Source organism: Rhipicephalus microplus, chromosome 2 (genome assembly GCF_043290135.1).
Source record: "Rhipicephalus microplus isolate Deutch F79 chromosome 2, USDA_Rmic, whole genome shotgun sequence".
Taxonomy (NCBI): Eukaryota; Metazoa; Arthropoda; class Arachnida; order Ixodida; family Ixodidae; genus Rhipicephalus; species Rhipicephalus microplus.
In genome coordinates, this window is record NC_134701.1 from 267,743,866 (window position 1) to 267,757,511 (window position 13,646).

The window sequence follows — 13,646 nt, forward strand, 5'->3', positions numbered from 1 at the left end:
TACACATTGTCATCGTACAAAACAAGAACTAAGCAACATACTATATTAAATATTTGAAATCAGCATAAAATCCTTTGTAAACAGCAAAAATTTTATTGCCCTAGGCTATAACTAAGGAATTTTTTTTTCGAGTAGCATCTCATCGTAAGAGAAATATTGAGCCAGATCATGCAGGGAACTACTCTGGTGAGTATTGTAGGCACTGGCATAGCCAGGTGAGGCGAGGGATGGAGGAGAGATTCAAACGCCCTCCTCCGAAATGTTTCAATTTTGCATGTGTGTGTGTGTGTGTGTGTGTGTGTGTGTATACAAACATACACACACACAAATGCGTATACAAGCACACATAAAGTATGACTAACCCCCCCCCCCCCCGAAACGAATTTCTGGTTAGGCCACACATAGCAAGTATATCATTTCCTTTCACTGTTAATAACTTTCACTGTTATTTACCTGCATTGAAGTTATCTTTTTTGTTAACTTGTATATTCTCTCATCATGTGAATGATATACCCCTGTTTTCCACATGCAATATCCACAAAATTGTTACTATACACAGAACTATTACTTATGCTTGTAGATACTGCCTTTTTTAACACTGTACATGGCAGTATCTTAGTGATGAAGTTCGTTTTCTGAGGTGGGGGGGCGTGGGGGGCAAGCTTTCTGTCAGGCATTCTTGCCTTGTGGTGACCCCCTAGCTACCTGGACCTTTATTGGTGGCACAAGCACCGAGTGACGCTCCAGTTTATCTTATAAGCACTCCCGGATGAGCGCTTTCATTTCATTTTCTGCATATTCAGAAAAAGTCTTCTACAAAACAAAACTTGTATGTAATCAATGGTTCTGGTTAAAAGTCAAGAGTTATAATTAAATCACACTATATCGGAACATAGGTTTACTTATGATGAGGTCACATCAACCGTCAGAATAATTAATAAAAGTCAACAGCATCATTTCATTGGAACAGCAGACAATTTTCCTGTGAGCAGCTAACATTCAAATGGCCTGTACGTTCATGTTAGCAATTACGTTGCTATCACTGGTACTTAAAGAACCCCTGACAGAGTAAGTTTTTTAGCGACTTTTTACAGTGGTTTGTAGCTTTGCGTGTGGTTATGCCAAAATTGAATAGTAAATAGTCTAACACATTGTATAATTTATGCTAGTGTCGTTAATTCCAAACAATTTTGCGTCACTTTGAGGCGCCCGCCTAGACACCATAACAAACTAGCGCCCCACAAAGGAGCAGTGCCTGAAACTACGTGCGCTTAAGCTTTGGTGACGCCAAGTGTGCTGTTTTCAAATAGGAAGACCTGCGGGTGGTGAAGAATGAAACAATGTGGATGCTTTGAGCATTTCCCACTCAGAAAAAAGAAAAGCATTCCTGGCTTAAGCAGCCAAAGTCACCTTGAGATTAGCCCGACAACCTAGCGAGAGTGGGGACGACCATTAGTTCTTGCCGGCTGCCAACCGGGGCACTGTGCACACCCCGCGAATGTTCTCTGACACCAATAATACTTGCTTGACCTTTGCAACGTCCCAAACGGTCTCCCTATCTATGAGTGCTGAGTAACTCGGGGGACGAATTGCAACTCATGATTACGGAGTTAGACAAGGAGAGCAGAAAGGTGGGTCTTAAAATTAATCTGCAGAAAACGAAAGTAATGTACAACAACCTCGGCAAGGAGCAGCGCTTCGAGATAGATAGTGCACTTGAAGTTGTAAAAGACTATGTCTACTTAGGGCAGGTAATAACCGCAGAGCCTAACCACGAGATTGAAGTAACTAGAAGAATAAGAATGGGGTGGAGCACATTCGGCAAGCACTCTCAAATCATGACAGGTAGATTGCCACTATCCCTCAAGAGGAAGGTATATAACAGCTGTATCTTGCCGGTACTTAGCTACGGGGCAGACTTACAAAGAGGGTTCAGCTTAAATTGAGGACGACGCAGCGAGCAATGGAAAGAAAAATGGTAGGTGTAACCTTAAGAGACAAGAAGAGAGCAGAGTGGATTAGGGAACAAACGGGGGTTAAGGATATCATAGCTGAAATCAAGAAGAAGAAATGGACATGGGCAGGGCATGTAGCGCGTAGACAGGATAACCGCTGGTCATTAAGGGTAACTGACTGGATTCCCAGAGAAGGGAAGCGGGTTAGGGGGAGACAGAAGGTTAGGTGGGCAGATGAGATTAAGAAGTTTGCGGGTATAAATTGGCAGCAGCAAGCACAGGACCGGGTTAACTGGCGGAACATGGGAGAGGCCTTTGTCCTGCAGTGGACGTAGTCAGGCTGATGATGATGATCTACGTCAAACTACAGAAAATGTCGATTTCACCTGAATACTCGGACGAGCACGCACCCTTACTTTAAAACCAAATTTTAAAATATCTTATAGGCAACACTCGTCACTAATAATCAGTCTGAAGTGCCCGCACATGGAGGACTCTCAAACAACACAAGCATCTTGAGTTTTCTAATTTGGTGTCAGGGGTTTTTTAACTAGAAAACGATAGGCCCCTGACACTTTGTATGGGCCATGGTTAATGTCCGTCGCAAGTTGTCGCTACCATTGTCATTACAACTCTTCCATAACACCTCTTACTCGTTGCACCTCTCTGGTAATGCACAATTAGGCAAATGGTTGTCCATTTACGGAGAAGCTAAAACACTTTTACGTAAGATATAGTACTTGTTCACATCTTTGCTAAAACATAACGAGAAGAAGGAGGGCCTGTGCATTGACTAACAAAACAGGTTGCTATGGGAAACAACTATGACACCTCTCAGGCTTGCATTCTGGATTATGCATATATTCCATCTATATATACATAAAATCTCATCAAATGAAGTCAGTTCATGAAAGTGATAAGCATGTGAAATGGAAACTATCAAACATAAAAATTAATAAATTAAGTAATTAATTAACAAAAGGTAAGAACTCCTAAAGCCTGCTGCAAATGACTGGGTGAAAATAATGTGCTGAAATGCCCCTGTAGTAAGAAAAAATATAATGATAATAATTGTTGTGTAAGGCTTCCAAAAACCACGATATTGTTTTGAGAGATGACGTAGCAAAGGGCTCCATATAAATTTGAACAGCTGGTGTTTTTTGACGCGCACCTAATCTAGTGCACAGGCCTCTAGCATTTTGCCTCCAATAAAATGCAACCACTGAAGCTTGGATTCCATCCTACGACCATCAGGCCAGCAGTTGACCGTTAAAACCACTGGACCACTGCAGCGAATGTGTAAGCAAAAGTGGGCACCCTGATATAGTACTTAAGCCTCCTAATCATTCCATTAACATATGCCACACTTACCACTTGCACAGAGGAGCACTTGAAGATGTAAGCAATGTACTTGTCAGTCGAGGAGAGTGTGGAATCACGGCAGTTGAACCCAAAGTGGTCAGCATACTTGATGCCCTGGTAGCAGCGCGAGATGTCAGTGAAGGGTCGGCTCACTAGGATCTGCTTGCGATCGGTGCTGAGCAAACGCAGCTCCCTCTGCATCACCAGCAGAAGCATGGTGCGATTGCTGCGCCGGTCAGACTGCAGAAGTCGACGGAGATCCACAGCACCTCCACTGCTCACACGCGGCCGAAACGTTGGCAGTGACGTCTGCTTCGTAGGCCGTGGCTGGTCGCCGCTTACCGACCGCACCCGCGCTGACGAGCCCCGAGTCGCACTTGTTGCAACTAAAAAGCAAGAAAATAAGAATATAACACTAAGAATTCACTGAATGGCTTTCTACCGAAGAAAGCACATTTCGTAAGCTGTAAGCATATGAAGCTACCATGTAACTCATATAACTCAACTATTTCAAGTATACTTGGAAATGATTGTCTTCTGGACGGAAATACAAAACTGCTTGGAGCAACTTACTACAATACATTGCATTGGCTACGATGCAAAGTGGTAGCCAGTAGACCTTCATCATCAATATAAATTACCTCTCCTGTGAGGCAATTTGCCAAGCTAATAGCAGTAGTCTTTGTATATTTTATTGCCATAACAATTATATGAACTCTCTTAGTGGGCTTTTTCCCCATTGTGGTCATGTTCAGTATAAAGTCCACATTGATAACATCCCCCAGCACATTGTATGTTCTGCCCACAACCAAGCATGTGAGGGGGGGGGGGGGGGGCAACAATCGCGGCTGAAGCCGGCCCAATTCCATCACTCATACGGCGCATACAAAAACATCAGTCCACGTGCAAGGCCTTCCATCAAATGCTGATCAAGCAGAGAAGTGCCCCGCCAATTCGAAGGAGCGTGAAAGAACACAAGGGGGAGGGGGAGAATTGTGCCATCAGCATTTAAGGCCATAGTCGCAATCGCTTGTACGCATCAGCGGAGGACGACTTGTATACCCTTTAACGTGCTGCTGCTGTGCTCTTAATGCCAAGAGACGGCAAAATCCGTTTCTCTCTCTCGAAAAGTCATATTTTCTTACATCAGCGTTTCATAGTTATGTCATACTGGATCTAAGACAGTTAGCTGCCGGGCTTTATTCATGTAAAATTACAATTTGTTGGTATCACATTCATTGCTTCGCCCATCCAGTGAAGCTGCGACTTTTCACAAACATTAAAACTGAAGACATTGCTTTTCTGCTGAATCCTTGCACAAAAAACAAGCCGGCGCATATGCGACTGGCATTTGATTGGAACCATCACTAGTCCTGCCATTATATTATAGGCAAATGTACAATGTAAAGAAGCGCATCTGTGAGTTAGGAAAATGTTTCAGTATTTAATATGTAAATAACACTGCTGGCCACTGCTCACAAGGGCAGCACTCACCATTCTGCAGCTCTTGGCAGAGTGCCTGGCGAGAGTGGGTATCCAGGCTATGTGTGTGGGTGATTAGTGTGTGAGGTGGTGGTGCAAGCAAGGAGGCATTATTTCCACTCCCACTAATGTTGCCACCCCCACAGCTGCGCAGGTCCTCGAGCAGCGCTTCTCGAGCATCCGCTTGGTTACCCTCGGCGATGTTCTCCAGCGAGCTGCTCACACTCTCTGCACTTGCAGCGCTCGACACGACCTGAAACATTGTTCGAATTAGTGCACTATTCTTTTTTTTTTCTGTACTGATAAGGCCAAACAACTGCACACTGCACTTCCATGCAACAACCAAGCACCACGAACATTTGCAAGGATACATTGGTTGCGCTGACTAGGCTAGTTGGTTGGTATTTATACACAGAGCAGCACAATGAGACAGGGACGGAGAGAGAAGACACAAATATAGCGCTTACTTTAAACTAACCTGAAATTACAGAGGCAGACGAAATTGAAAAAAAAAAAAGAGGGAAAAAGTAACAGCATATCCACGGAGTGAATGATGATGAGTGGTGCGAAGCATCCGTTCATGCGTCCGACCAACCGATCTTCTGTCCGTCCATTTGTACTTCCATCCATGCTTCTGTCCGTCCGTCTGTCCGTCAACTATACAAAAACCACTAGTGCCATCTAGTGTTATTATTATTTCTTAGCGAACTTCAATGACCTTGAGCGTATCTCTCTCTCTCTCTCCGTCCGTCCGTCTGTCTGTCTGTCTAGCCGCTTACGTTTGGGTGTTCTTACGGTCACCCCCTTAACTTGGCGTGAACCAAAATTAGCATCGGAAGGTAACATAGCTTGACGAATATGGCGCACTGGTCAAGACATAAATAATGTCACAATCCTGGCGCGTGCGTCGTCAAACACTTCCCGCCAGATGGTGGCACATACCCACGGGCGGCTAGGCACCGCTGGTATACGGGTATGTGCCACAGGTGACTGACACAGTATCTACTAAGGATCGACGAGAACACACATGGGCAATTTTAACACGCGAGCGTTAAGAATTACCCGACATCGGTAGCGTCAACCCGACAAATGCAAAGAATAAATACCACGGTCCCAACTGGAATCGAATCCAAGCATTCTGCATGGCAATAAAACATTTTATTACAGAGCTACGCCGCCGCCTCCTCCTACTACTACTACTACTGCTACTGCTACTGCTACTACTACTACTACTACTACTACTAAAGTGGAGGGAACGACTCACAGCCTAAGGAGCTTTGCCCCTAAAATGTATGAGCACACCATGTTTGGCCTTTCCAAATAAAGAAACGAGGTTGCTAGGTTCCTCGTTGTGACGTTGACAAGACACATTCCGATTGCACTGATGACAGGTGCGAGTTCTGTACAGTATATTTGTTGCTAACTTGGCTTTACTATCAGTTCATCGCCTTTGTATGAATAGCACATGCCATCACAAAAAGCTTCTAGTTGAAAGGTAGCGCTTTGCTTAAGTATTCTCTCTCAGTCCTGTTAAGATTTCACTGTGTCACAATGGTAGCGGTCACCAAGAGCGGTGAGCAGCCGAACAGACGTCGGTGAAGCCTTCACCCAGAGGCGGAATAGGAAGGCAGTCATTTCGAAAACAGTAATGTTTACCAAAGCAGATTATTGTTGGTAAAAGCCGGCCAGCACGACGATGCCGGCTGGGGCGAGTCCCACTAACATGTGCCGGCACGGCCTTAACTATGGTTCTAGTCTATTGTCTGAGACCTGTTCCCGGTGCTTGGCAGGGCCAGAGAAGACTTCGCCAGAACTCTGGGCGACTAGCCGACCTCCTGTGAGAAGGGCTCCCACATGAGGACATTGCCTCTGACACAACAGTTCCTACTGAGGAGCACAGCTCTGTGTAATAAACCGCAAAAGAGTCCAACAAACTTCGCTCCTCACTTCTGACCCCTCAATCACTACAATGGGTAGTCCTGCAGTGACTGGCCCAAATTAAGGATCCAGTCACTGATTTGTCGTTTGGCTGAGCAACTCATCCCCATTAAACGATTCTGCATATAGTGGCATCCACTGAGGTACAAGTAACATTTTATGCACGTGATAAGAAATACACTTTAAAATTAATCATGTCATGACCCAAATTTCTGCATCTTTTCACTTTTCAGCACTTGCATGAAAACATGAGCTGATTTGAATAGCCATCACTTTTGTTTCAACGTAAAACAACAATAAAAAAATAGGCATGCATCACTTTTCAGCTGATCTGTTATATATGTTAGGTGGAAATAGTATTTTTCGGTTTTCCATGGCAAGAAACTTACAGTTTTTTACTTGGAACTATCTTAAAGCTATCTTTTCCTCCCATAATAATAAGCACAAGTGGGTATCAAATAAAGTAAGGGTTCTGTAACAAAATCATGACATGCTCAAGAGGAGCGATCAGTTGTGACAGCAAAAAGCATCGGTGTAAGGGCAGCAGTGGCACAAAAGATCAAAGAACTATCATGCGTAAGCAGGCATTATAGATTTGTAATAAGACCAAGTGGACGTAAGATTCAGAGAGTTGAAAGAATGTCGTCGAGGATGAATACAGATGGACACAAGAGTTGAATCAGGAGCTGTTCTTTGAAGAGAGAAAATAAAAATTGAAAGCGAGAACGATGCGTACAAATGTATTTCTTGTTGAGCACACATCTCACACATCATACACTTGCACTAATTAAAACCTGACTGACCATGGGTCCTTCACTGGTGGCAGGCTGCAGGCTGGCCTCTACAGCCTGTCGTGCCCGTGCTCTCTCGACAGCATCGTCGAGAAAGTTGTTTATGCTCTGCTTGGATGAACCCTTGATCTTGCCTACGTAGAGAACCTCAAACTGGTGAACTCCACTGGCACCTCCTAGGTCAGTGCAGCTGCCTGCTCTTGCAAGCGGGGCACCAGCACCGTGGTGCAGCGACAGTTCTTTGCTCACCTCCCGAACTGTCATGAACAGCTCCACCACCTGTGCGGCACATGCACAAGCATCAGACAAGGAGTGGTGGGTCGTTGCAACGGAAGAACCAACAACTGTTGAGTAGCCTCTACAACAATTTTCATATAAGCGATTTCTTCAAGGAACTGTACTGGTAAACGATAGGCTTATGCCTTTCAGTACAATTAATGATGCCAGCAGTCTGACATCATTCGAAAATAAGCTCTCGATTGGTTCGTGTATGAGGAATCTCAGTTGTTAAGTGCCTCCTACATCGCTTTGCCATGCTCCTGTTCTGCCTTATCTCACATGACTATCACGTGCCATTAACTTATTTAATTTTGTTTCGTGCGTTTCTGACTGTGCATGCGGTGATAACATGCAGCCGAAAAGCGTGAAATCCTCAAAAGATATATGAGAGGCCTGTAGCAGCGCTTTTTAACCACACCCTTCAATTTTCTTACTACAGTGCCTTCATCACTAGTTCAAATGCCCGTGCCCCGCCGCGGTGGTCTAGTGGCTAAGGTACTCGGCTGCTGACCCGCAGGGCGCGGGTTCGAATCCCGGCTGCAGCGGCTGCATTTCTGATGGAGGCGGAAATGTTGTAGGCCCGTGTGCTTAGATTTGGGTGCACGTTAAAGAGCCCCAGGTGGTCTAAATTTCCGGAGCCCTCCACTACGGCGTCTCTCATAATCATATAGTGGTTTTGGGACGTTAAACCCCACATATCAATCAATCTAGTTCAAATGCCCGTCACACTGCTGCTATTATCAATACTTGCAATCAGCTTGGGGTCATTTCACGCCAAACGACCCAGCCATTTTGGTGACCATCTCAAATATATTTGAAAAAATTGTGCATATTTAGTGGATTACTAAAATACTTTAGAGATAAAAAAAGTTTTGGCCACGTGGGGAACTTCTGAACTTTCCATAATGTTGTCTGGGTGTTGTTTGCGAAAAAAGTTATTTTAAAAGTACTGCTCCCATCTTTCTATACCAAATTTAGTCTACATATTAAGTGAAGGAGCTTGTGTAAGGTGTTTGAAGATAAGTAATATTAGCGCAATTTTTCCGCCACATACCCTTTTAAAAATTTAGCCAAATTGTGTTATGTTTGCATTCTTTCTATTCATACTGCCCTCGCACTCAATAAATCTTCACTCAATACAACTTGTACTCATCACAAGTGCATGGCCTCATGAGCTCAAAGACTACGCATGGCTTTAACTTGCCCCCATTCAAAATCCGAATAATATTTTCTTCTTTAGCATCATTTCCAAATCTGCATTTAGTTGTGGAATAAGAGATAGTGTAAGGCATGCGTGACCTTGGAGCTTGTGAAGTCACGCGTTCATGTGTTTCAAATTTTATTTAGCACAACTGCACTTTCCTCTGCATCTTACTTGGCCCACTTTGGTCAGACTTGGCCCTTGTGCCAATACACCACCATTCCACTAACATTTCAAGCCACCTTGGCATTATATACATTGTTTTATTTACATGGTAGCAAACTGCTCAAGCAATCAAAACAAACATGAGAACAGCTGTCCGTAACCGTTTTAAAAAGCTCTTTTGATGGGCATTTAAAAAACGTGTACACTAGGCCATTAAGAAAATCTTTCAAGCTTCACTGCTAGGCAATCACCCCAAAAAATTGGTGTCAGGAAATAACAGTGCCGATTACAAATAATTAATTTATGAAGTCCTGTCAATATTGGAGACGACTGTCATGATATCGATATCTTACACTGCCACAACTAGAACTTGACATAGATCAATTGCAACAAACTAGAAATTACGGCCAATTAAGCGAATGTCATACTTTCCCTTTTCGAGTGTACAACATTGTCATTAGTGGAGCTAACATTTTTGTCCACCTGTGCGCATTATTTCTCAATATCGCAGTCACGCAGCTGTGTCCCTGCACATTTTAGCAACAAGCACTAGGAGCCGTACTCAGAACTAGATATCGCTGTCACCAGGCGCCAGCACACGTGCACTTTCCAACGGTAATAACGGTGTTGTGCAAGAATAAACGCGAAAGCCAGAGGGCATCTCAATTAGTTCTTCCTCGTTCGCGTATCGTTTATCGCAATAATCGAAGGTTTTCCCCGATTGTGGCGCTCGCTGGTGATTCATGCCCCCCTGCCACTGCGACTATACGCGACCCAATCCGAGCAGTAGCGCACAATCAGTTTACCAGGCACTGAGCCGGCATAGGCCTGTTGAAATGAATGCGCGGTTATACAAACACAGCGTCTGTTATCTCCAGCAAATGCTCCGTGAGGCAAACTCGATAACAAAGAGAATTGTTTCGCGCACTCAGCCGTTACGCTCTCACTCATTTGCTACCACGCGCTGGGCAGCACACACACAGCTGATCGGCTTCAACGAAGGGGCGCAGAAAAAAGGGGGGAGTCACCACTGACCGTGTCCTTGTCGCTAGCCTGGAAGACGTGACAGTAGGGCAGCTCGTCGGGAGCGTTTCTCTGCAGGTACGTGAAGCAGGTGCGATCAGCGTTCGAATGGGAGAACTTGGATATCGACTGAAGCGGATGGTCGAACACGAGTCGCTCATCGTGGTAGGACCGCGCCTTGAGAGACGAGTCGCGTACTTCGAGAAGCACGTCCACGGGTTTTCGCAGACCTTCGCGCCGTAGATCTGCCACAATCCAGGGCAACATGGGGGCAGTGTAACGCCGGTCTAAACACATGGAGCCGAGGTATTTGACGCAAAAGTTGCGGGCCAGGGGCCCGACGAGAGTGGTAGGGCGCTCGCTGGCGTTCTCCTGCGCCGTCACAACCGGCGGGCCGTGCCTCTCCATGCCTGGGATGTTGAGCTTCTTGTAGAAGCGCTTGCGCAACAACGTCGAGTCCAGCATCAAGCAGCTCGGCGGAAAGGCTATCCGCCGCTAACCCTTCTCACAACACACGGACAGACATTGCGCACACACCGCGGAAGAGTCAAGTCGGAACCGCGGTTACCGATGTGGCGCGCCGCGCGTCGGAAGCCCCATCTGCGGATACTTCCCCACAATTCCCCCGTACACGAAGGCACGAGCAACAACACGGCGACACGCTGTCCACAAACTGATGACTCCTCCTGCGGCGCTGGGACAGCCCCGCAAGGGCGGCAACCGCACAGCTGTTTCGCGATCCAAAATAGACGTGCGATGGCTCTGCAACTCGCGCGGGTCAACAGCGTCCTGCCGAAATCACGGTACGGGGAACGACGTTCTTTTTTCTTTTGTGCATTGGAGTAAAAGTTCAACGCTTTAATCGACGTGCCGAGGTGTGTCGATTACTGAGAAGTCCGGTCAACGACATAAACGCGCGCGCAAAGCTGGCAGAATTCACGCAATGCTTGCGCTGTGGCGTAGCAGCAGGAACCTCGCCGCAACTCCGACCTTCCAATGCTTCCAGTAAGGACAACGGCAGCGCTGAATGCGCCTGCGCGAGTGGAGAACCCGAGCCCCACGTTCCTTGCTCGTGCTCTCGCAGAACACCTACCGTGCTGTTCACAGGTAGCAACCATGTAGTACCTAGATGCGTGCTTTATTCCCTAGTCGTTCCCTACGCTCTTCGCCGACGCGGGCCGTTTCATTTCATTTTAATCAACGCACCTCCGCTTGCTGCTGGTCTATAATGTCTACTACTGTCCTGTGATAGCTGACCTTCTATAAATTGTAAGCAAAGAAACCTTTTTAGACCACAGCGTGCCGTGCCTGGAAGAATTAAGCGACTCCCGAAAGCGCATGACTTGCAACAGTTTTTCGGCGCGCTTTTTTGATTTCATGGTGAGCGAGGTTCGTTCGAATCTCGAGTACTCAGCGGCCGAGCCACACTACCACAGGTACTGTGCCGTGCTTCCGACCGGGCTGCAGAAATTAGGTGCCTTTCCCCTCTTCTAACCACTACCACCACCACACCACTACCATCCGCTGCTGAAGAGGACAAAGACGAAGGAGTGACATGGCGTGGAATTTTAGACAAACAAGGATTAGATCGCCGCATTATGGCACTTCCCCACAAGAACCTCGATAGACATCAAGCTTGGTACTGGCGCCGCCTGCAGACAATACATCCTTAAGTCTGCATAAGCTTCGCATGATGTACCCGGCGAGATATCCCAACGCATGCCCGTATAGTGCGGAGATACTTCTACACTAACAAATATAACCTACAGCTGTCCAAGGCGACTTGTCACAGTCGACACAGGACAAACGCACCAAACACAAACGTGGTCGTGGGAGGCGCAACTCGCTGAGCCGGGACCCTGGCAAGCCAACTGGCGACCCTGGGTCAGGCTCACCATGCCACAATTGCCAATGGAGACTTAGAAGAAGGACCTTACCCACGATGATCCACTTTTTTTAAAAATAAATGCTCTCTCTCTCTCGCAGAGTCCGGGTGGCTTTATAAAAAAATCCATAGCAACGTCGGTGCCCGAAGGTACATAGAACAATCAAGAAATATATGTTTGTAGTTGGGAATTACAGAGACCCATAAAGCCTGTGGGGTACACTCGAGGTGGAACACTTATTTCTGAACAGATAAGATACCTTCGTCGTACAGTGCAGCAGGGAGTCCGCATTGCGAGAACGTTCCCGACAACTCGAATACATGGATATGCCCTCAACGAATCAGAAGAACAAGGCCTCTAAATTCTACGGAGAAACCGGGGCCCTAGCTTCAGTTCGAATCTGCAGAAAATCCCCATTAAGACCGCCCAACCAGTGGTTGGTTGGTTGCGAAACTTTATTGAGGTCCTGCAAGGCGCGCGTCAGCGCGCAACGGGCGACTCCCACGTCGCTCAGCCAGAATTTTTTAGGAGGTGGGAGTTCTACCATAGTTTATGTATGTGTGTGTATAGTGGCTAGAAATTTCTAGCCACTATAATATGTGTGCGTTTGTATGTGTGCGTGCAACATTGCTTGTGACGCGAGTTGGGACCAGTCAGTCATAATGCAGCGCAAAAAGCAAACAACAGACGAGCGAGGGGACGACTCAGCGCATTCTTCCAACTCGCGTGAGCTCGCTTGCTAGTCCATCCATCCGTCCGTCCTTATCCTGGCCACGGTATAAGATACTGGCTAGCTGAGCTAAAGCCACTGCTAATTTTTGTAGAGGCAGCAATTAACGCCCGTTCCTGCGTTGAGTGGTGCCGGCGTCGTAGTGACCAGCAGAGCGAACGAGGATGAAAGAGAGCGAACGAGGACGAAAGAGAGCGAACGCGGAGCGCAGTGCTGGATGATAGACGGCGATAGTGAGGAGAGCATGAGAAGGAGGAAGCGACAGTGTCGCACAAGAGGTTCCGCGACGCCAAAGCAGTGCGCGCCGTCGTGCGGTAGCCAATATCGGCGGTGTTGCGCAAAGCTAGGAAACACGGACAAGAGAGTGAACGAGGACGAGCGCAGTTCACTACCTTCTCCGTGTTCCCTTTCCGCAGCACGCTGTTAATAATGTAGAACCGACTCATCCAGCAACGTGCATTATGCATTGCACCAATAAGATATGCGGCGAGCGAGGACATCCACCGATACCATATATGAAAATTAAACACTGCATGTCCGAAGGCCTGTCTCGCTCGCTGGATTCCGTGCCGACCGGTTGTGTGCTCGCGATCTCCGACGACAGCGCAGCTCTGGCCGACTGGGCTCGCCCTACGTCATCTCCTGACGCCGACCTCTGACGACAGTGTAGCTCTGACCGACTGGACTTGCTCTGCGCCATCTCCTGACGCCGACAAGAGCTCTCGCAAGTCGTGCCCCGTCCTCGGGCTCCTGTGGCCGTGTTCCCATCTTTCCTATCTCTCCTATACCCTCGATACGTCGTCGCTCTCACGCTTACTTCATCTCTCTTTCTTT

The 13,646-nt window shown here is 46.8% G+C and overlaps 1 protein-coding gene across 2 annotated transcripts in view; it reads right to left on the reverse strand.

The window, feature by feature from the left end:
* The window catches only part of LOC119170005 (PTB_TBC1D1_like and TBC domain-containing protein plx), a 53,218-nt gene extending 42,224 nt beyond the window's left edge, over positions 1-10,994 (reverse strand). For both annotated transcript variants that reach the window (XM_037421017.2, XM_037421016.2), the window contains exons 1-4: positions 10,209-10,994; positions 7,541-7,807; positions 4,812-5,052; positions 3,327-3,703 (exon numbers count right to left, since the gene is read on the reverse strand). In XM_037421017.2, the coding sequence (XP_037276914.2) occupies positions 3,327-3,703; positions 4,812-5,052; positions 7,541-7,807; positions 10,209-10,661 (1,338 nt within the window). In that variant the 5' untranslated portion in view covers positions 10,662-10,994. The remainder of the gene's footprint in view (positions 1-3,326; positions 3,704-4,811; positions 5,053-7,540; positions 7,808-10,208) is intronic.
* Positions 10,995-13,646: the final 2,652 nt, after the last annotated feature.